Here is a 23,461-nt window from a genome sequence, read left to right as displayed (position 1 = left end):
AACAGTGGTCAGATTTTGGCTCTTACAATACCAGCTAACCTTTATGTTCAACAATTTTTTAAAATCTTCATTCTCTGAACTGTCCATTCTTTCACTCATCCTGCATTGGATTTCACACACCCGTTTCCCGCTTCCTGCTTTTATTCAGTTCCACAGTCCCTAAATCTGCCACGCTATCTGCCTTGAAGTCTCCCCTCTAATTCGTTCCCCTTTTCCCTCATGTCTTCTGTGTCTGGCAGACGTTTTGTCAGAGCTGAAGTTCTAATTGTGTTCAGAAGTATGACACTGAAGAGGGGGTCTGGTAAAGAGGATAAGCAGTTTGTTAATGTGACTGGCCACATGATGACAGGCAGCAGCATGTCAGCTGCTTCACTTCAGGCACACTGGAAGAGGAAGATTTCGTTCCAGGGACTCGCTGTACATGTGTAATTACAGGGGGTTTTGGATTGTTCCTAGTAATTTTAAAAGTTCTTACTTGCATATCAATTGTATTTATGCCTGTCATGCTCTTACTATTATCTCCCCCTATATATGCATCGCTTGAGTGCCAAAGGTGGTCACCAGGTCTGTGTCACACCTGCTGTAGTTTTATTGCAGACGCTCTGTGATGGCGAGAGTCTGCGAAGATAGAGAAATGGCATTTGGAGAGGAGCTGTAGCGGTTTATGTTTCAGGAGAGTCTCTCTCTCATTAGGTACAGCAACGAGAGGGACTGGATAGAGGAGAGGGTAGAGGGTACTATAATGGCTTGGTAAAGAGCTTCTGTGGAAATGTATTGACTTTTTTTCTCACTGGTGTGAAACCCTTTGGCTCTGCTTTACCCGTTACTACGCTGCACCTGGGTGTGTCTGGTAGTGGGGCCTGGTTTCAGAAAAAGGTTTAATAGATGGGACTCAGAGGTGGAGGGCAAAAGTGGTTTTCAACACTAGGTTCATTTGAGCCCTAGGAATGACTTAAGAGGCAGAACAGGAAACAGGTTAGACATTTGACTAAACGTATACTTACTGGTTTGCCATCCAAGCCAAGTGGACCCTGTTTGAAGACAAATAAAAAATAAAGAATATACTTTTTAGATAAAAATCCAAAATGTTTCTCTTTTTGACATAAGAACACTAACATTACCACTTCTTTGACTCGACTTATTCACCTGTGTCTATGAAAAAAATATTTGGATTGTGATGTTGCATTTCAACAGGACTGATTATATTACTCCTCCTAATTCAGCATGTGCGTTCACTGACATGCTCTTTGGATGTTTCAAGCTTTTTAACCACCCTTTCAATAGGAAGCGCATCAACATTAAGATTTTATTGCCTGAAAAACAAAAATTGGATTCCTGAAAATTCTATGCCAAAACACATGTAGATGAGACAGTCTGCCTTTTTAATAATCATAAGTGCTACTTAGTTGTAGGTTTAACATACAGACATTAGAATGGCATCAATCTTCTCATCTACCTCTCAGTAAATAAAACAAAAGATTCATAAGAGTTTTCCTCCAATAACACCCTTCTGTGAATGAAGAATATGATTAAGACACTGTGAGGATACTATACATTTATATCTTCCCCCTTGAAAATATCCTAAATAAACTGTTAGCTGTTTCATAATGTTTGAGTCTTGTCTTTGCATCTCCCAGGAAACAATGTCAATACTCTTAACTTAGGAAGAACAGTTCATTGGATTTGGAGGAGACAGATATATCAAGCGAGGACAGTAAAATGCTTGTAAACAACAGAGGAGAAACAGCTGCAATAACCACAAAGCTTAGCACAAAAAAGAAAGGAAGAAATTAGTTTGAAATATATCCTGCCCCATTCAACTGTGCATCTTTGTGTTTGGATGCACAGGTAAGTTCCAGGTCTTTGTGGTTTAAAAATGTTCAAATACTGTGGTCCAACATGACAGAGTGTCTGTGAATTTGGTCCAGCTGTGTTAATCTGCCACACAATCTCTCTCTCTCTCTCTGTGTATTTTTGTGGCAATGAGATAATCCAACAGTTAAGTATAAAGTCCCTATCTAAACCCTCCAAAGTGCCGAAACAGCAGTTCAAGTTGTCCACTTTGTTTACCTCGGTGAAAACAACCGAGCAGTCACTGAACCTCCTCTGCAAAGCAAAGCTCAGTTCAAAGGCACAAACCTTTAGATCCTAACTAAACATAAAGGAAAAGTTGGCTCTTGGATCGAACTTTCCAGAAACACTTAAATGTGATGTATGTAGTAAAGGTTAGTGTTGACTTCCTTTTTAAAGACTGCACTCGATGTTAAGCTAACAGTTTTTATAGGGTCCCTTGAGTTGTGAGCTGCTCAGCCCTTCACAGTCCTGGTGGCTCTGCAGACTGGAAACCATCATTAACAGTGACAATCTCTCTTGGAACGCTTAGATGGCCTTTCTCTTCATCTCTCTGTTTTACCATCCTCATGAGTGCCATCCGGCCTAAGGTCCTGTAGTGAAAACCTAACACACTGTCATCGCTGCCTGCTGTGATGGATGGACAGTAGGTGCATGAGAACGTAGCAAAGAGGAGACAAGAAAGGGAGGGGGTGATATCTGGAGTTCATGCGATCGTTTACTGTACCCCTTTTAGTCTCGTAATGGACAGGAATGGCTATAAACTCTCATCAAAAACTTAAGTGGTCAGTCTGTGTGTATATAAAAAAAGATTTATAAAAATACTGGGAAAAGGCTTTGAGGCTCCTCATGTCTTTTTGATTAAGGGCCCCTTGTGAAATCAGCAGTAGGTGGCCGAGACTGGGGTGGAACAAATGACTGAGACCAATTGCAAGGCAATAATTTCCCCATGACTGAGAGTAAGGATGTAATACTCTATATTTCTTTCACTAGATGCCACTTATAGCCGTAGACAGGTTGGAGTTTCATCACTCTATTAAATGCAGCATGCTGTGTTACACATGTAAGCATGAGAATTTCAATGAGCCGACAAACGTCCCAGAGAGATTTCCTCTGCTATCAGTGTCCATGTCCCTGGATCTATGCGTGAGATTCCTGTATACGTGTGTGTGTGTGTGTGTGTGTGTGTATGTGAGAGTGGGGTGATATTTCTGCATCTGGGAATGTTTATCAGAGCTCGGCTCCTTCAAGACTCGTCAGGATGAGTGGACGAGGTGTACGTGGTGAGGTCACCGGCTGCTGCGGCGTCTGAACTGGAGCAAAAAAGACAGATTTATGGCCGCTAACAAGCCACACAGTGACCTGTGATCTGTTGGTAGTATTGTCTGTGTGACTCATCCTTTGGGAAGACGTGTGCCTACGTTTTGTACAATTGTTTGTAATAAAACCAGGGAGTGGACAGTGTTCATATACTATTGAGTATAACTTATTTGTTATTACTTGAGTAAGCCAATATAGAATAAAACCGAATCCAAAATTACAAAAGTAAAGCTAACTGGAGAAATCGAATAAATAATAATATAGGAAGCTCTTCTATGACCATTAAAATGAAACTTTAAAATACATGAGCCTTCTTTAAATCAGCAACAGAGGCCAAGGAGATCTCGAGGCTGATACGTTTTATACGAGTAACAGTATAAGAAATACAGGAAGTAGTGGGATCTGATTTGGGTGGCAACCTGTACTTTTGTTTCTTTATAGGTGCATTGCTACACTGGTATTGTACGTCTTCTATACAACAAACCTACAGATTACATGGAGGGAAAAATAAAAACAACAAAAAAAAGATCCCATAAACAATTCTAGGCTAAAATCATGTCATACCACATGTGGATCAGGTTGCAGAATAAAAAAAATAGAGGAAAGTGGAACACTGAAGATAAAAATTAAGATATTGTTATGTAGAAAGTAGGAAAATAGACTCAGTTGATTCATTGTGTGTATTTCTAGTCAGCATCACCATCTTGCCCTGCAGCATCCACCAGCATAGTAAAAAAAAAAAAAAAAAACACAAAACAGTCTTGACTCAGCGTCCCTACTAATTACATGGCTTTTAACCACATTTGCAGAATATAAAGTGTCTGTGCGCATGTGTGTATGTGTCTCTTAATCCCAGTGAAACAGGGAAACTTGACTGTCTTTATTGTACTCCCTATGGTGCAGACTGGTAATTATCCAGTAGGGAGTAACTTGAGGATGCGGCATGAAAAATAGGTGTCTGCACATTAGAGCAGATGCCTCAGCTAGGAACACATATGGTTCAATGAGCGTAATTATGTGACGCCAAAGCTAAGGAAGAGCGGGAGAACCCTTTCCTCTTTATTGGTCCTACTTTTCTTCCTTCTCTTGCTTTTTTCCGTCACTTTCATGTCGCCGCAGGGACAAAACTCTGCTCCATGTCAGGGCTACGTGGGCAAAATTATTTGCCGCTTTGAAAAAAACATAGCGGCTTCATCCACAACCAAAGAGCACAATAAAGCATACCAGAGTGCTGTGTGTTTGAGATATAAAATTACTGACATGTTGTTGGGTTGACTGTCTGGCTTTAATCTGCATTCAGTGGCCAGGAGGGCTGAACAATGGAGCCCTTGGCCTGTTTCTGCTGAGTGAGGTCCGCTGTCTGTCACAGGCTGGCACTCTCATATAAACACGCTAGTGGCTGGGCATGCTAGTGACCATGCATATGAATGAGACTTAATTGGTGCGTGTGGGCGTTTGTTTACTCCTCCTTCCTGATCTGTCCATCTGTGTGACTTTGATTGTTTGACAGGCGGAAGGCTCTTTTCTGAAATTTAAACCTCTTGCCTGTGATTTATGAGAGGAAGAAGTGACAGGCGTTACATGAGGAGAGAAAACATACATCACCACGCACAAACACACACTCACTTATCACAGCGTTATGCTGTAGATACACACAAACCACATGTCATTAACACTGTTTACCATATTACTGATGCTTCGTTGAAAGTGGACTGCTGCATGTATTAGTCGGATGAAGATGTATTAGCCTGCATGCCATGTGTGTACCACCTGAATGAAGTGCAGGTCGTGCACGCTCACACACTCGCATACATGCACACAGCTTACAGAACAATTAACACCTGCCCATACTGTTGAATTACGTGATAACGTGTACAATCCTCACAGCTTCATTTATTTTATCTCCTGGCTTTTGAGGGTTAAAAGCCTGAGTTCTGTCTAAGTCAGGAAAACATAATAAGGGTGAGAGAGGGCATGAAAAAAGTAAAAAGCTATAAACCAATCTAGCTGTTGTTGGTTTTAACAATGGAAAAACAAAGAACAAACTCTTACTGGCACAAGTCATGGGTACAACATACACTGCAGCGCTGTCTGGAAACAGGCTTAACTTATTTGTGTTGATAAAGAACAGACAAAAAAAACAGATCTGTGTTTTTGGTGTGAAAACACAGATCTGTGACCACTTCCAGAGCTGTAGCCTTTGTTATAGAGATGTACATAAACTATGGTTGGTTGGAAGGAGTTCACACACATCGCCACACAGATACGCAAACACCGCCACCCAATCGGAAGAATGCCCTTTTTTAAGATTATGTGCTATTTTGATTGTCATCATGATTAATACAGTGTTTCCCTGTAATTTTATATATGCAGGTTTCCACATCTACATGCATCATAACAGGAAGCCACCTCTTATCCTTAGAAATTAAAGCTCTGTCACCTGTAATATTATTTCATCTATGTATTTATAGACCTAAAAGGATCAGAGTGGGAATGTTGATCTCTAGTGAAGACTGTGACAAAGATGAATGGAGTCCCAGGCAAACAAACACAAATACACACATTTCTCTGTGTGCTGTGTCCACCTGTGTGTAATTAGCAGCAGGCATTTCCCGTCAAAAGGGCTGTGCAGTGCCAGGCAGACTGAAAATCTGACTGGGAGAGAGCCCCACGGGGAATGGACTTCCCAAAATTCACAGCGAGACAACGTACATTCATACAACCAAGAAGATGCCATGGTAACCAGGCGGAGGGGTCACACAACAGCCAGTCCCGGTATCTCACAGAACATGTACCATGGTCTCGTACAAACCCTGCACATGCTAATACTCCATGTGATCTGTCCTACTGTGCACTATCCAGGACTGTGGTGAATTCAGCTGCTCATTCGGCACAAAACTCTTGAATAATGATGTTTCCCTATTAGAGGGTGAGAATTTAATAATGAATCACAAATCAGCAACAGAGCCATGAGCTGACTCATCTCAGCAACTGCAGGAAAAAAGTGAGAAGCCTAACTGGCCATTAGAGGCCACTGTATAGCTAAATAACACCAGAACTGGCTCTCAGATTTGTGGTATGACTCACTGATGGAAATCAGGAATCTGCTTTGGATTCAGTAGTTACGGATGTACACAGTTGTATTATTCAAACATTATTAAATGAATGCTGAAGGGCATGGTTTGTGCCTTGTGGATGAATGTTTCACATTTTCATTGATATGGTTTAAAGTCCTGTGGTTTATGTTTACTGATCATATCATCAGTAGAGTGCCCCTGAATGTTTAATGCTCTTCATGTTTTCTCATTTTTATAGGTGCACTAAATATGGATTATTTCACTATTTTCTGCTGCGAGTCAGTAATTTGTAATGTTTCAAATTGCCAAGGAAAGTAAAAAAAAAACCTTCATCTCGTCTTGCCACTCTGGGCGGTCTATGTCTGCTTGTGTTTAAACGTGACATGTATTTGAGTCACTTCTCAGTCATGGGGCAGGATATATCACTGATGAAGAACAAGTGATGAAAATCACAGGAAGTGGCAAGGAAAAAGACAATGACTTTAAAAATAAGCAAATAAAGTGAACAATGGTAAACAAAGACATAACACTGACATAGCTGTGGGGAAAAGTGGGATACATCCAGAGAAAAGCAAATGAAGGGAGAGTAGAGACATGTCTGAGTTGAATTAAGTTAAAGAACAAATGAATTTACCGGGTATCCATCCCGTCCAGTCTTGCCCTGGTGAGGTTAGAGATTAAAGCATGATGCATTGAGACAGGTTAGAACAGAAACCAGCAGCTGCACACAACACACTGTCTTTACATTAAGCACATCATGTGACCTTATATGCTTTTTTAATGGGTGATGATAATAATACAACAAGACAATGGTTTTAATTTAAAAGATTTTGAAGCTGGGATGAATAGACCCGACACTCAAAAGTGGGCCATATCTAAATTTTGCACTAAAATAACTAGGGAGCAAATTGTTTTTGAGTTATTTTTGATTGCGGCTGATATTCTTGACTCTTTACTTAATTGTACTGGCACACTGCAGATACCACAATTTTAGGTTTGTTCAGTGAAACAAACAAAGAAACAAACAAATAAATAATACAAATATTATCTGACCTATTAGTTTATCTGACCTGTGACACATTACCCAAAAAATTCCTAATCAGAAAATTAAAAATAAAGTTAAAAAGGTGTGAGTTTCAGCATAAAAGATAACTTCCCACAAAGATAACTTGCTGCTACCTACTAATCATTACCATGACACACACACCCACACACACACACACACACACACACACACAAACACACACACACTTCTCTAGGTGGTGTATTTATTGTGGATGCACATGTAAGTGAGTCTGTGCAAGTTTTTGTTTATATTTATTTGACAATACATTATGTGACAGAAATATACTGTTAATAGCTTTGGGTCCAATGAATAAGTTGATTTTGATACTACCTGGATGAGATGATATTGTACTTACTGGAGGTCCTGCAACAGAAAATAAGGAAATCAAACATTAGAAAATAAAATCTACACCTCTCTGCTGACAGATCAAGCACAGCATGTGTGAGTTATGGTAATCTATGGTTTGTACAGCAATCAGCTCCTCAAACCAGTGGTACCCGGCAAAAACACAGCACATGCAATGTGGTTTGTTAGATGATGAATATAATTAACAACCTAAATATGGTACAGAATAAGCTCATTAGAGCCACTGCCAGTGGCGTTTGCGGCAAACCCCTTATGATAAACAGACTTGTGGATAATGGGTCATGTTTTGAATTAAGATATGAAGTCATGTGAGGTCTTTGTTTCCTACTTAGATATGGGTGCATTAGATGGAGGTCAAATAAAATGTAAAGGTCGATGTGTGCTGGAAAACTGTGTGTCCCTTTAAAGAATGAATGAAAAAAAATTTCTCTGAAGCACTCTTTCAGATCTGATCGAAATACTCTGATGTTGAGCCTCAGCAGAAAAAAGTAGATTCTAATGATCACAGGACTCCTCTCATTCCTAACAGTCTTAGTTTTAATACAATTTAATTCTATTATAATATAATACAAAAATTTCTTAAATGCAGGACTATGGGCAGTAATAAACTACACTGTATTTAAATGAGCTAAATTCTAATCGATTATGATGCTAATTTGTGTGATTGTTGACATGATTGTACATACACAGTGTATGGCATGATTTGGAGCTATGCCATCACTGTAGTTCTGGTACAACATAGCTCATCAGCACTTGATGCAACACTAAACATCTACATAAACTCAGCGAGATTGAAAACAGACTCCCTCTGGGGGAGAGTGGGATAATTGTGGTGTTTTGTTACTATTTAAACACACAGGGAGTCATACTAACATAACCAGAATCTATGTAAGCCTTGAAGTTTGGTGTTCAATTGAAAGGAAAAGGGCGTTTTGAGGACATGGCAAATAGATGAACAGATGAAAAAGTTGTGGTGGTTAGGGTGAGAAGGTGTGAAGGAAAAGAAAAGAGAGGTGTTGGGGTTTATGAGACACAAAGACCGAGTCAATTAAGTTTTGCTGCGTCTAGACGCTGCAACAAGGGCCGCCTGGGCCAGACAGTTAGGTAAACAAACACAAACTGGCTGGGGAGCTATGTTGCATGACCGGCCTTAACCAATGAACTTGAGACAGGTGTGTGTGTGTGTGTGTGTGTGTGTGTGAACACTAATGAGAAAAAAAGATGCAGGGTATGAGAAAGAGAGCAGTAAACAGAGGAGAAAACAAAAAACCAAATAAAAGTCCAAAGAAAACTATGAGAGATGATGCAGGAGACAAGGAGACAGAGCTGATTTAAAGATGCTGTCTACCGTCTTTCCTGTTGTTCACGTTCATGTTTCTGTTTCTCTCTCTCTTTTGTTTTTCTGAGAAAAAGGGGGAAAGCTCTTCTGGTCTTGTAAAAAGTTGTCCCAGAGTTGGTATGTGCCACCTAACCCCATACTATAACCCAGGCTGTTATGTGAGGATCCTAAACTAAACAAGAGACAGAACATAAACAGAACCACATCGTCCTTTCTGATACAAACTATCCTACAACAAACAGTGAGCAGCCAATGAGCGCATGGTCACGGCTAAAACCTAACCAGCGACCCTTCACATAAAGATAATCCCCCTGCAAAACACAGAACGTAAAAAAACAAAAATCTTATTTAGTTGTCCTGTTGATCACCCAGTGAAACAGCAGAATTCAGGGTTTCTGAATCTGTGTTGTTTAAGGGTAATTCTATGGGGATTTAAAGGAAAGGTCTGGTGGTATTCTGTATTTTTCTTGTTGTCAACAAATCCCACAGAAAGACCGAAAACAGCCGCCATTGTTGTCCAAAAACTATTGAAAACACACAACCACAACGTTGCACTCAGCCAAGCCCACATACACTGTCACACTGCCATAAATACTCACTAGTGCACCAAACCTGCAGCTGAAAATAATTCCCAACAAATACAATTTTTAACTCCTGTTTGAGCAGCTACATTGCCCTGATGTTTCAGAAAACACAGACTTTTTTTTTCATTTGTTATGAAAAATGTTAAATGTGCTGAGGAAGTCAGAAAGTCAGGTTTGCAAAAATGTATTTCCTCTAATGCCGTGAAAAGCTGATGAGAATTTCAGAAGATTATTTGCAGACACAATAAGGCTGGTAATTTATCACTTTATCAAAATTTTCACAGAAGCAGATGATTTCATCTAAATCTAATTCCCCACAACAATGAATCACATCGAGACCGTAAATTTCCCCGTCTGACGCATATCCTGCACAGCAACTTATTGCCCTGCGAGTTTTGATAAAATCTTCTAAAACTGTTGTGACACAATTTGTCAGAGTCAAGACTTAATAAAAAACATTTAAAAATCACAGTGACTCAAACTTGTAGCACATCCGCTCTTTCTGTCATGACGAGCTTTTGTGTAATAAGAAGTATGTGTCTGCACTGTTTTGGTTCCTCACTGAGTGTTTTGTGGTTTGGATTGAAAGAAAAAGCAACACAAGTAATGGTGGATAGTGATGTTGGCAACGGAGAATCTCATTAGTCCTGTAATACTGCAGCTGCTACCGCTCAGAGAGAACGGCTGACATCTGGGCAAAGTTAGTGCAAGCACATGGTCAGAGTTAGCGCTATGCCGCCGCAAATGGGAAGGGGGGTTACAGAGAGAAGGGCCGACTACAGCCCATCATCTGCTGGCCTGACTCATGGCTCACTGCTTTTGCCCGCCCTCAAACATATCCAATCTCCAGGGAAAAGCGGCAGAGTGTGGATGAGAGTGAGAGTGAGATTAAGAAAGTGTGTGTCTTCCAGGAAAAGAGAAAAACAAAATAAACAGGTGGTAACTATCACTTACCGGGTTCCCCTTGTCTTCCCATCCTTCCACGCTTTCCTGGAGGCCCTGTGAAAACACACAGACAGAGCAATAAATCCCTCAGATCAGCACAGCAGGGATGACTAGAGAATAATCGAGCATCACTTGCTGCTTCGCTGCTGGTGGTCATGTGTTTTGCCTGGCATTACCTCTGTGTGAGCTACCGCTGTACTAAGACGTCTGTGCATAAATGGCATGAGCACAGACACAGATGCTGAAGACAAAAACAAAATGATACCAGAGAAACCTCAGGTTTATCAGGCCTATTCCTCAATGCCTGGCCTTCATCTAGCCACCTTCCTCTGACCCCGCAGTTGAGCAGCTGGTGCCACCACTTTTCCGGTAAAACGATTTCTGCTGCTGATGGAGAGTTCTGGTAAAGGAGCTATGAACAATAGCAGGAGGGTTGTGGAGGAACCTGAGGATGATGTGGCCAGACAAAATGTCAACCTTGCTTCTCAGACCTCAAGCTGCTGAAACACCGTGAATCATTTTGTGGTAATTTAATAAAGGTATTGTTTAAGACGATGCTGTAAAAAAAAACCCAATGGTTTCTGCTCAGACGTAAAAAGATCGCCCACCTCTAATAATAATCATCATAAGAATAAAGCAAAAAAAACATCATAAACTCTGTGTTGCTTGACGTACGTTTTAATACATCCAAACAGAGTTATAATCCCTGAAATGTTCCCTTGTCATACTGTATGTTATGATTAAAGTCTCACATTTTATTATTAGCCAGAACTGAGAAGTCTGAGTGTGAAACCACAGATGCATTGCTTCAAAATTTTGTAAAAATTTCAAAACTGTAAAAAGTATGTAACTCATATGAAGTTGGGAAGCTTGATGCCTGCAACAGCAACTAAACTTGCTTCTGCAGACCCTCCTATAGTTTTTTACATTTTACTTATTCCATCTTCCCACTGTAACTGGGTGCTGTCTGTGACACTAAGTGATTGTGGCTGCTGACATGTTTTTCCTATTGTCATTATTGGGTTTACTGTAGCAGCCTAATCACTTCCTGACTCTGCCAGCCATTTAAAAAAAAAAAAAAAGCTCAATCATGCTCCTCCACCTCCTCTTGTCTACCTCAGAATTTTACCTAAGTGCACTTTTGTCCTTTAACTAATTCAGATTTTAGCCTCTAACGGCCTTAATTGGCAGCAGAAAACACAATGTAAAAAGTAACACTGGAGAACAAGTAGAGCTCTGTGGACTCTCATTTAAAAATTTATGTTTGAACAGTTTTAGTCATTTAACACCTTCAAACCTGATGCACAGTGCCAGCTAATGCACACACCCTGCCAGCCACAGCATTTATATGAACAGTCTCCGTGTTCCACAGTGGGCTCTAATACCCCTGATTTAGCCCTTTCACTGGGGGTCTCTGCAGAGCACAGAGAGGGAGAGAGAATTTCCCCTGGGCTGGAGGGGAAATCGATAGGGAGGACAAGTTGTAAGGGTGGAAAGAGGAATGTGCAAGGGAGTGGCGGGATGAGGAGGAAAGATGCGGGGGCAGAAAAATGAGATGGGAGGGACAGAGAAGGTGATATACTGCACTGCAAAATAACAGAATAGATGGCAAGGAAACAAAAAAAAAATGAAGTAATAGATGGATGACTTCACAATCCCTTAAAAACCCTTGTACAACAAGGTCAGAAATGCCTCCACAAGCAGGGATGTGCATTATACTGAAAGATATGGGTCACCGGGGTGCAAGCCTGCTCTACCTTCATTTGAAACATAAAAGTCAGCAGTCGGCATCTCCGCAAGTTGGTCGCCAAACACTGGTGGAGCGGGCGTCAGAGTGACTGAAATGTAGGAGTGTAATTGGTCCTGAGTGGCAGAGTTGAGGGAGATTGGAGGTGGGCGATGACAAGCTGATGTAGGACTGGATTGACTGGAGGAATTAATGGGAAAAACAGCAGCAGCAGCACAAGAGACTAGTGTGTATGTGTGTGTGTGTGTAATTCAGAGTAATCCTATTTCAGGAGGGAGCAGTGAACATACACCTATTGAGATACACACAAACAAACATATAAAACACAGACACGAGATGCAATATAGATGTCAGTTTGACATCCTGTTTGTCAGTGACACACCGGGGTCAGAAAATGAATATACAAGCACAGAAACAGAAACTGCGTGTTTGTGTGTGTGTTACAGAGAGAGTAGAGGACAGTCTGGACTATCATGTTATATACCAACACAGTAATGGGGTATCTCATTTGAATGATCCTCTTTTCCCTTCCACAGTGGAGAAGCAGACATAAGGGATTAAGGAAATACAAGGAAAAGCAAGTTAACAGATGCAAAAAAGAGGAAAAAAGAAGAGATGAATGAGGGATGGAAAGACACGCAGCTCGTCCTTCACTGTTATGGGTGATGACAAACCCCCAAAGAAAGAAAGATGGGCCCCCACAAATCTGAGACAGTCAGGAAAGGAAAACTACTTCCTGTGCAAAGATCTTTTTGTGAGATGCACAAACAATGCTGGACATATGCAGACTCACTCTCCATCAGATGAACACAAAGAGTGATCATTCTGATACATACATACTGAACTGCATCTGAACTGCAGAGGGCTGTGTGCACATGAAGCGACGTATCTCTAATTCCCATGTAAACACACAGTATGTGGAAGTGTATGTGCATTTGTGTGTGTGAGAATGTCAAAAGCCTGAGTGTGAGAGAAAGAAAGACATGGACCCCGGCCCAGAGTCAGCAGCCGTCAATAGTCTCTACACGGGAAGTTTAAAGCAGCAACTGGAGAATGACCCCTATTTAAAATCACTGTTCTGTGAAGAGCTCACACACAGACACGCACATACAGAAAGACACACATGCACAGATACACAGATTCATATGCATATAATGAGGCATATTCAACCTCAAGCTCAATCAACCTGAGTGGAGTTAGGAAAACAATTCCTCCATCGGTTTTTACTGGTACTGTATGTGTGTGTGAATGTTAGCAAATGCTCCTTGCATCTAAATGACTTTCAGTCTCAATAAATGATGTATGCACACACACACACACACACACCCTTCAATCATCTATCTGCTCTGTCTGTTTCGACTTGAATTAGGTACTGTTACGTTTTTTGCAAACATAATGCTTTTAAGTAACGAAGCACAGAATTGGTTGACCCCCCCCCCCCTTTCTTTTAGGCCCCATTTTGTTTAACTGAACAACTGGGAGTAATAAAGAGCCAAATGAAAATAGCTGAATGTGATACTCCATATCCACAACCACAGGTTTATATCCATCCACCTATCCATCTATCCCCCCTCGCCACTTTGCCACTGCTGCGTACTTCTTTTGCAACAGGGGATAATTTAATTTAACTGAAGAGGGAGAGAAAGGTGGGGTGAGGGTAGAGAGAGGAAGGGTGTAAGTAGCAAAGGTCAACTTCTTGCTTCCATGTTAGCTGGAGGCAACATATCTCCATAGCGCCTGCTTCACTCACTGCTTTTCCCCTCTTACACATATTTAGAGTTAAAAATCTCAGCAACAGAGTTCTCCCTTTACATTTAATTATTACTACAAAATAAGGGTGTTTATCTATCAGGCATCTACTGCATCCAAAATTTTGAGTCAAGAACTTTTGAGTACAAACATACAACATTTGCTTACAATGATCAAGTGAGCAGCAATACTTTATATGGAAGACTGCATTTATTTGCTCATAACTAAATATCTAATTCAATTGCTATCATTGAAATTGTTTACTAACCCCGAGAGATGATCGGGGGAAGCTTTTCGAGGATTTTCCTCTTTTGGTTTATCTTGTCTTTGCACAAACGAGGACAGCTGTTAAGCCTCTCTGTGTGAAACCAAACTAATTTCTTCCTAATGGTCTCCTGATCTGTCATTCTTTCCCTGTGCTTTTCCAACTTTCTTTTCAGCTAAGATGGGGGACACATGCTGTGTATGTAAACAGCAACAAAAAGGGAAAAAGACAACGGATGTGATTCACATGGTGGTGAGTCATTCTCCAGCTGCCCTGCGTCTCTCCTGGACTGGGTTCATATGGGGTTCAGGGACTCGCAGTCTCAGAGCGGGCACGAGCAGATACAGAATCAAGCATCAAAGGACAAAAATCCAACTAAAACCATCAAATATTGTGTTAGATTTCATAAAGACCTGCACCACTATATGCAAAGTGTTGCATCAGTGTGTGTGACCTTATCTTACCTTTTGCTCCAGACTCGTGTACAACATTTTGTGGAAGTGTTCCTCATTATTGCATTATTGTTCTTTCCTTTATTAAATAAACCCAAAGAAGGCAGATTTAATATAAAAAATCAGTATAAGGTAATGACTCTTTCTCAGATTCATCTGTTTTCAGAACATTATATATAAAAAACTACAATCATGAGAGCAACGGGCAGCGGCAGCTACTTGCCACGATAGGTCACATAAGTGTAGTTTTTAGTTTTGTTAACACTGACTTTATTTCCTAATTTTTGAGGTTCCACAAACCCCACCACTGAATGTGTAAAAATAATAACAAGTGCAAAATAAACTATTCTGCCATAAGGTGTATCTGGGCATGCGTTGCGGTCATTCAGTTTAACTCCCCACCAATGTTTTTGTACTCTACAAAGCACTTTGGGTTGACTCTGGTATGAAACGTGCTATACAAACACATTTGCATTGCTTCTTAAGCCATCATAAAACTCGAATTACACAAAGCCTAAGCGTCTTATTCTGGTTTTGGGAGGGGTATAAACATAAAAAGTACTGTCAACATCAGTCACACATATACAGTAAAACACATGAAATGCAATTCGGCAAATGGCTGACTGGTGTGGACTGTACTTCATCTCGCTCACTGTTAAAATGTGATTAGTCTATAGAGGCTATACAGTAAATATCACTCTGGTGTTTCTACAAAGCCCATCTGTGACCAGGGAAACGAGAAACCGAGAACACATCAGCATCGCTATGACCTTTCTGCTTCACTTCCAACATCAATTGTTGCGTGACTGCAGACAGGATTGCCATGAGGAGTGTGTGACAGAGTGTCTGTGAGAGAAGCTGAGAGTTCATTGTGTGAGGGAACAGATATCTGTTTCATTCCCATGTGAGTGTGATCAGCATATACTTTCTTGACACTGTCCGTCGAGGCTGAGTGATGCTGTCTGGGTGTGTGGGGGTAAGTGTGCATGCGTGTTCTTACAGCTGCAGGGTTGTTTAGGTTTATGCCTGCTGCATTATTTATTTCCTTCTAAGGAACACCATCTATGAAAAGCTCATCAGGCCGGCATTTATTTATGTTGCTATAATCTCAGATAATTAATTTGTGTTGTTAGTGCAAAAGAGCGTTCACTTCCAAAAAAAAAACTTTGTGTGTTTATATTGTGCTTGTGGAGGTGCACAGGTAGTTGGGTGTGCTGTGTCAAGTCTTCTGTTGGGCCTGTGACGTGCAGCAGGTGGTTTGCTTTGAGTGGCAGTTTTGGTGCTGAGAGGCTGCCTCGCTAGGCACCGTGTGTCACAGCTAATGAGAGCCGAAGGCAGAGACAGGCCCACCCCACACAGAGAGACAGATTCAGTCAAAACACTGGGAGGGCTCTAGAAAAACACAGCCAGCACCAGCCGAGCATAGCGAATAAGACCAGATCATAACAAAGTGGACCAGAGCACCTAAAGTTCAGCAGGCAGAAACAGACTCTGTCTGCTAAGTCAACTCTAGCTGAGGATTTAAAACACGGTTTCCCTCAGCAAATGTTTAGGATGATGTCCTTAACGGCATAAACACTGAAAACAGTCATAGCAAAATTATGTAAATGTTGCTAAATAAGTGCTCAAATGTAGTATGTCATTACCAAACAAGAGTACAGCAACATATAGTTACTGTAGATTTCTAACATTAGTCACTCTAGGTTAATGGTCAGTATGCTGTATTACAACTTTCATTTTTAAGAAACAGTAAGTTTTATTTCATCAAGTTAATCTACTTTAAGTATCTGACACACGCTTTTTATTGAAAACTGTGGGGAAAGTGTTGCGAATTAGCGTGTCTCTGACTCCTTGTCTGTTTGTATCTTTGGAGAGGCCCTTGCGTGACGAGACTTTAAATAAGTTGACCCCAGACAAACAAACCTCAGCTGAGAGTTAGTCAAATGCATGTGTGCACACACACACACACTGATTTGTGTGATGCCGAGCATGTTGAAAAGAAAAGAAAAATTAAGGTTCTATCCAGACATGCTCCTGGGTGGAATTTTCGGTTCTCGACAGGATTTTAAGTCTATGAACACATATGCAAATGAACAATCCTGGCACATGTAGGAACAGTTTAATGTGTGATGTCAGCAACATTGGATTTTGACAAACTGGTGCCAATCACCAGCTACAGATGTGGGTACCAGTGAGTCTTATAAGTGGCAGAAAGGCAGGCGACAGTGAGGGTGTGACTGGGGGCCGTCACTGCAAGGATTTCTAGGTTACACATAGGTACACACATGTATAGCAGGAATTATAAAATACATACAAAGGTCACCTGAGCATGGGCCCTAACTAACACATGGCAAAAATATTAGACAATTTAATGTGATGAATGCCAGTGGCATCCACATGCACAGTGTTTTGAATTTATTGGTTTCGTCCAGTGCCAGTCTATGTTGAATGGTGGTCTGTGACAGGATAAAATGCTCTTTTATCTTCATTCATAAAATGTGGTTCTAGTTTGAAACTCTGGAACATGTTAGAGCAAAGAGAGAGAGAGCTGGCATGGTGGGAGGGAGTGTGGGTGGGTCTTCAAGTGTGAAGAGAAAAGTGCACTAATCACCATGACTTTAAGTGAAAACTGCAGTGTTTGTGTGTGTGTGTGTGTGTGTGTGTGTGTGGCTGTAACAGAAGACAATGTGTGGGCCATGGCTGAGGAGACATGGTGTGAACATTCAAAAGTGAGCTACAGTATAGTCTAACTAACTAACCTCTGTTTTTAACCCTGACAGGCCTTTCTGGAAAGAATTCCACGCTCAGCTTTTCTCTTGACTTTCCTCAAACCAAATTCCAGCCTGCTCTCCTGTGTAATTTCTGCCAATTGAAATCAAATTCACATCTCCACTATAATTTCATTTTCACAGGTGTCCACCTCTCCTGCCCTCAGCCCTTACCTTAATCTAGCTCCCTGTTCTGGATTCTTTCTCCGTTCGTCTCACACCTGAAACAGACAGGCTAATTACAGCCTCTCCACGAGCCAAGGTGAGAGCAGACAATCTCAAAGCTACCAGCCACACACACCCAGTGGTTTATGGGCAACAAGGCGCAGGTGGTCCAGATGCTGATTACACAGTCGTGACTTGGCGTGACTTGATGCAAATGAGTAGAGTCATAACACACACCGAACTGACATGATAAACACTATTGCTTGCTGGATCACGGCCTGCTCAGTGCAGTAATAATGGAGACAAGGTGAGTTATTTTTACCTATAATGCAGCTCTGCAGACATTTACTGAACATTAAAATATTTTACAGTATTCTTACTCTTGGATAAATCTTCCATCGCTCAGTCTGATTTTTAACAAATCCAGCTCATCACTACCATAACTGCCCTCTATTGCCACCACCATCATAATTTACCTCTGTTTTCCTTATCGCCATCAGTCCCGTAGCTTTGCATTACCTGCCTTGATCTCTCTGCTATGTGCCAACGCTCTGTTGTCTCTGGTCTGGAAGTAATTACACCCCAGTGCAAAGCCCTGGATTACGCAAATAACTCTGAATGGCATCTGATACATGTGGTTCAAGAATCACCATTATTGCGGTATTAGTACAGCCCCAGCCAATCACTGAAAGATGTCAACAATTATGTGATGCAGTGCTACACAGAATCAACTAGTACAAAAAATTAAAAGAAAAGTAGTGGATGTGATGTTATTTTGTGAACTGTATTACAGGTAGATATCAATATATTTTACTCAACTTTTCACTGTAGCCATTGTCCATGTTGGACATTTGGACATGCCATTCACTGTAGCACCCTGGTACACTGTGGTATCATGTCACCTGAGGGGCTACATGCTGCAGCCTGTGGGAACATGAACAGAGTCTGTCGCTTACGTCACTGCTACTGTGTCTGTGATGGCTCAATAACGCTTTTAAATTTTTATATGAGAATTGTAAACTACTTCCTTTAAATATGATCACCTGTTTATTTCAAGACTTAAAGTTATAAAGGTGTGTGCAAAAAGGATTTAATTTCACAGTGTCTTCTGCAGGGTTTGTGTGCTGTGATGTTACTGTAACATAAACCATGTCCCCTTTCACTACTGCGTGATTCAAAGGCTGCAACAGTGTAGTGTGTCAATGCTTGTGTGTTGTGTTGTTGCTGCTCTTGTGGCAGGTGCAGACTTGCCCCAGTGTGAACTTTATGGGACGGGGTCATGCTTCACTTTATCCAATTGGTAGATTCCATATTTGGTCCAATCAGCTGCTCCGAACATGACAGGAATGGTTTAACGCATTCGGTGATCGAGTGGGATCAGTGTGATGTTTCAGCCTGCTGTGAGCTTACATTCAATCATTCATGTAACTGAAAATATAACCTCCTCATCAATAAAATCTGTCCTATATCTGCAGTTTTGCATTTTTCTGGGCAGATGGCCCTGCACTGAGAAACCTCCACTTTGTGCCAGTCAGTGTGTCCGACAGCTGCGACTATGATAGGTGGCTGACAGAGCTGATATGCCTGATAGCCTTCATGTGCAGTAATGAAAGTTAAACACAGCTGGGAGTGTGTGACAGACATATGTGCCGTTCACCTCTGTTGACCAATCAAATCTTTGTATCAGCATTCATAACGTAGTGACCTTGCATAAGGGTTGATTGGGAACACGTAGGCCTGGAGCACAGCTGTGGAGAGAGCGGTGCATGAGCCACCATTTATCTCATTTCACTCAACACACACTCATGTAGCGCCTCATCCGAAGTCACCTTCATTTGTCCCAGTGCACATGTTTAGTTCAGGAGTAGAAACAGAAGGGAAGGGTGTCTGTATACTCTGTATACTGTAACACCATTTGACAACCTGAACCAAAATCAAAAACCCAGACCCTGACACAGACCCAGCCCAACCCAATCCTTAATCAAGGTTTAGAGCCAGCACTATGTGCCGTAGCAGAACAGCAGGATGGCTTCAGGTTTCAGCACTGGCCTGCCAGGTCAAGTGGAAGAAAACCGCTTGTGGTCATAACACCCTTATGTCCAACAGACAAGTTCTTGGACCGAGCTGAAGGGAGTTGCAGAAAAGCGGGTGTTGTGGGTAAAATGATACGTCAGTACAAGAAATAAATTTTGCGGTCACTTCGAAAGTGATTTAGGGTCCTTGCCAGATGCTCCGAGTGGTAGCACTTTCAAAATGTTTCATATTTTTATTCACAGGGTGGGGCCTGCCTCATAAATCGGTCAGAGGAGGCTTATAGTCACACTAACTATCTGGGGTTTCCAAACAATGGAGGCTTTGTCTGCATGCACCTGACTGTAGCTAAGGCAATACAGCTTGAGCAAAACCAAATATGGACAAATGGATCCTACAGCACGTCTCCCCCCTCAATCAACCTTTTGTCAAAGCCATTTATAAAATGAAAGTGTAGCAAGGGATCATCAAATGTTTCTGATGCCAAATTCAAATTCAGGCTGCTCAACACAAGAAAAAGACTCACATTTTGGCAGGGAGTGCTAACAGGATCTAATTATCTGTTCTGCCTGTCGGAGATTACAGTGGTGGAGCAGCAGGTCAGAGTTAAAGCACCTGTTTTCTGACAGGAGTGCGGATAAATACCAGACATTTAAACTCATGTGCACACCTGCTAAAAGTGAGAATCTCTGGCAGCCATTTCCATTTCCAGACAGTCAACTAATAAAACTTGGCACAACCCATCCTACTATAACCCACTGTGCCACAGGAACATCTTGGTATTTTGTGAAATACACTTATTCACTTTTTTTTGCTGTTAGCTAAACATATTATCTGTACATTATAAACAAATTAAGTCAGTTACATTAAAACCAACATGTAAATTCAAAGCATACATCTATTTAGAAATCACCAGGTGAGATAAACCTCTTCAATCAACACACATCAATAACGAGAGAAGAGTATCAAGTAGCAGAAACATGCATTAAAGGTTTACATCAGAATAAACAGTTAAGCACTAAAGTGATGCAAACACTCTTCCCACAGGAAGTCTTGTCTTTCATAACCAAAACCACCACACAGGAGATAAAAGCACTCTTATAAAAGTGAGGAGAAGGGCTGCAGATAAAAAATGAATGAAGCAGGAAGATCAGGGCAACAGTATGACCCAGTCTCTCATCTTCTAATCCCTCTATGCCTGGCTGTTTTAAGGTTTTCTATTCCTCCTGATATATATAAATGATGCAGTGCAACATGAGCTGACTTTGTTCTTTTCTCTCTGATCCAGAACTTGTTTCTTCACTGATCATTGCTCCCTGCCCTCCATCTTAATCAGACTTCATACGGTTTACCCTCAGGGCCAGATGGGACGCTTACGCACAATCAGTTGTGATGATTAAGGTTAGGTTAAGGGACAGGGAATGCATTATGTCAACAAGTGTCCTCACAGCAATAGAAAGACAAATGTGTGCGTCTGTGTTATGGTTAAGGCGTGTAACAAAGTCAGCATGTGACCTCCAGCCTTCAGTTTGAAGGAGCCCATAAATCTGCCACCGTACTCCAACACAGGCCACCTCTGACCCTCACAAGTACCCATTCACATGTTCTTGCAGGCATGCCCACCCAGCACACACTGAACCAATAAAACACAGACAAGAGATGGACTTCCATAGTGAAATTTGCATGCAAAAACATGTTTTAGGAGCTTCTCTCTTTATCTCCCCCGTGGCTGTGTTATAGTCTCTCTATCCCTCGACACGCGTGTCAGTCTGAGAAATAGCCACATGTCACTTTCAGGTCTTCCTGGATCCATGCTACCGTTTTCCTCTCACTTTCAATCATATGCATCTCAGTCTCAGGCATGCTCCTTCTCTTTTCTTTTTTACTGTCTCTCATTCAAGATGGCCCACAGTTGTCCTTTGGTATTCTCTGCTCTTGTAAAGACCACTTGTCAGGGTGTCACCTTTCACCTACCTTCCAGCACCCTCCTCAGTACTGAGCATACAGTACATACCCACCCCAGCCAGAAACACTCCTTCTTCTTGAGTATATCTCATCACTTGTTGACCATCCTACAGAGGGGACTACTAAACTTAGTGCATGCTCTTAAAGGAGAGTCACAGTAATAGGCTAAAAAAGGCCAGCAAAACTATTTCTCCAATGTAACATTATCTGTTCAACTCACTCATTTTTGCCTATATCTGCCTATTTTAACAGTTTATGGAAGTTTCTGAATAAACTTGTAACATTGAGAAATTATGTTTAAATAATCAATAGATCTGCATGAATTTTTAAAGTTTCATGCCAGATGCCCTTTCTGACACAACTCTTTCATTTACTCAAGTTTGGGGCCAACACTAAGGCCACACTGGGGCAACATCAGTGACTGAGGCTAACAGCCCCTGGTCTTCCAAGGTGCTCTCCCATCCAAGCGCTAACCAGGCCCGGCCTTGCTTAGCTTCCGAGATCTGGCAGGATTCTACCAGAATTACATTAAGAAATCTTTAAATAAAACATAAAACAAACATTCAGAATAAGTTGCTGAGAAATTGTACCTCATGGTGGTGCTAGAGAAAAGTCATCATGTTTCATCTTCTGGGTAACGTGTGTTCTGCCCACCAGGACCCACACCCATGGGAAACTGAAGCTTCTGTGTTGTGATAGGAATTAACATAAACCAAGGCAACTTCCTCTACGTTTGGCTCGAACATAGCAGCATAAGATGACAAATATCAAAATATTATGTTGAGCTTTTATGAGTCTTTCACAGTGTTTGGATACAGGGTGGTAAATATAAAAAAGGGAAGCCTGTGGGGAGGAGGGCTGACTCAAACACAGTTGGAGTGAGTTTGCTGCTGCCTTGTCAATAGATGCAACAACTCACATTCAACAGATGTTTTTTTTTTTTTTTTTAATCTCGACTTTCTGAGTGGACAGACTGGCTGCATGGCTGTTCTACCATGCAGCCAGACATCATTGTAGAAATAAACACTGTGAACATGCTTAGAATAATTCACCAATGCATAAATATTCCAGGGAGGGATATGCAATTGCTTCCAGGTGCCATTACAGATCCCACTGCCGTTCAGCTGCGCTGCTGCTTTACCAACCCCGACCTCACCCCTCAAGTGATGCTTCAACCAAAATGAAGCGTTTCTGTCAGGTTCTCAACAGGAGCTGAAAGTGACATGAGGACTGTGAGTTTCACATTTACACTGAACGCTGACTGTGCAGCTGCAGTACAGTACGGCCCCTATACAAAGACGTCACTGCTGCAGGGGTCAAAGAGGTTCAAAGTTCAAAATTGAAACGTGATGATATTAAATGATTAATCATTGACAATATGTGTGTATGCCCAGACTGCACAGAGGTGATTGGGTAACAGCAGAGGATTAGTATGGTTGTAATCACATTACATGCTGAAGTGATCCAAATCCAATTGGATTTGGAATCCAAAACAATTTTTTTTTTTGTGACTATCTGATATTTTCACACAAACATGAAAAAAGCAAATCAGGTTTTTCATATTAGATTTTGGATATGTTCATATGTAGTCCTAGATATCATTCATATCCAGTCTCAGAGCAGTCAGATCAGAACCTGTGTGTTTTTTTTAATATCTCATTTCTGTATGGATTCACATGAGACCTGTTGCCATTATTCTGTGTTGATACCTCAAAGATGTAAAAATAAACACGAAAGAGAACAACAGCAATGGAGTCAGAGGACAGACAGG

At 41.3% G+C, this 23,461-nt stretch overlaps 1 protein-coding gene across 12 annotated transcripts in view; it reads right to left on the bottom strand.

Annotated features, from left to right (window-relative positions):
• Window positions 1–23,461, bottom strand: part of LOC113144400 (collagen alpha-1(XXIII) chain-like) — a 104,569-nt gene that overhangs the window by 18,056 nt on the left and 63,052 nt on the right. For 9 of the 12 annotated variants that reach the window (XM_026330444.2, XM_026330442.2, XM_026330436.2 and 6 more), the window contains exons 3-6: window positions 10,558–10,602; window positions 7,670–7,677; window positions 6,883–6,909; window positions 1,005–1,031 (exon numbers count right to left, since the gene is read on the bottom strand). In XM_026330444.2, coding sequence (XP_026186229.1) covers window positions 1,005–1,031; window positions 6,883–6,909; window positions 7,670–7,677; window positions 10,558–10,602 — 107 coding nt within the window. The remainder of the gene's footprint in view (window positions 1–1,004; window positions 1,032–6,882; window positions 6,910–7,669; window positions 7,678–10,557; window positions 10,603–23,461) is intronic. The other 3 variants (XM_026330441.2, XM_026330439.2, XM_026330446.1) reach the window with 2 other exon arrangements.

Source organism: Mastacembelus armatus, chromosome 10, assembly GCF_900324485.2.
Source record: "Mastacembelus armatus chromosome 10, fMasArm1.2, whole genome shotgun sequence".
In the NCBI taxonomy this organism is placed as follows: Eukaryota; Metazoa; Chordata; class Actinopteri; order Synbranchiformes; family Mastacembelidae; genus Mastacembelus; species Mastacembelus armatus.
The sequence above is the reverse complement of the archived record's forward strand: the minus strand, read 5'-3'. Positions and strand labels throughout refer to the sequence as shown.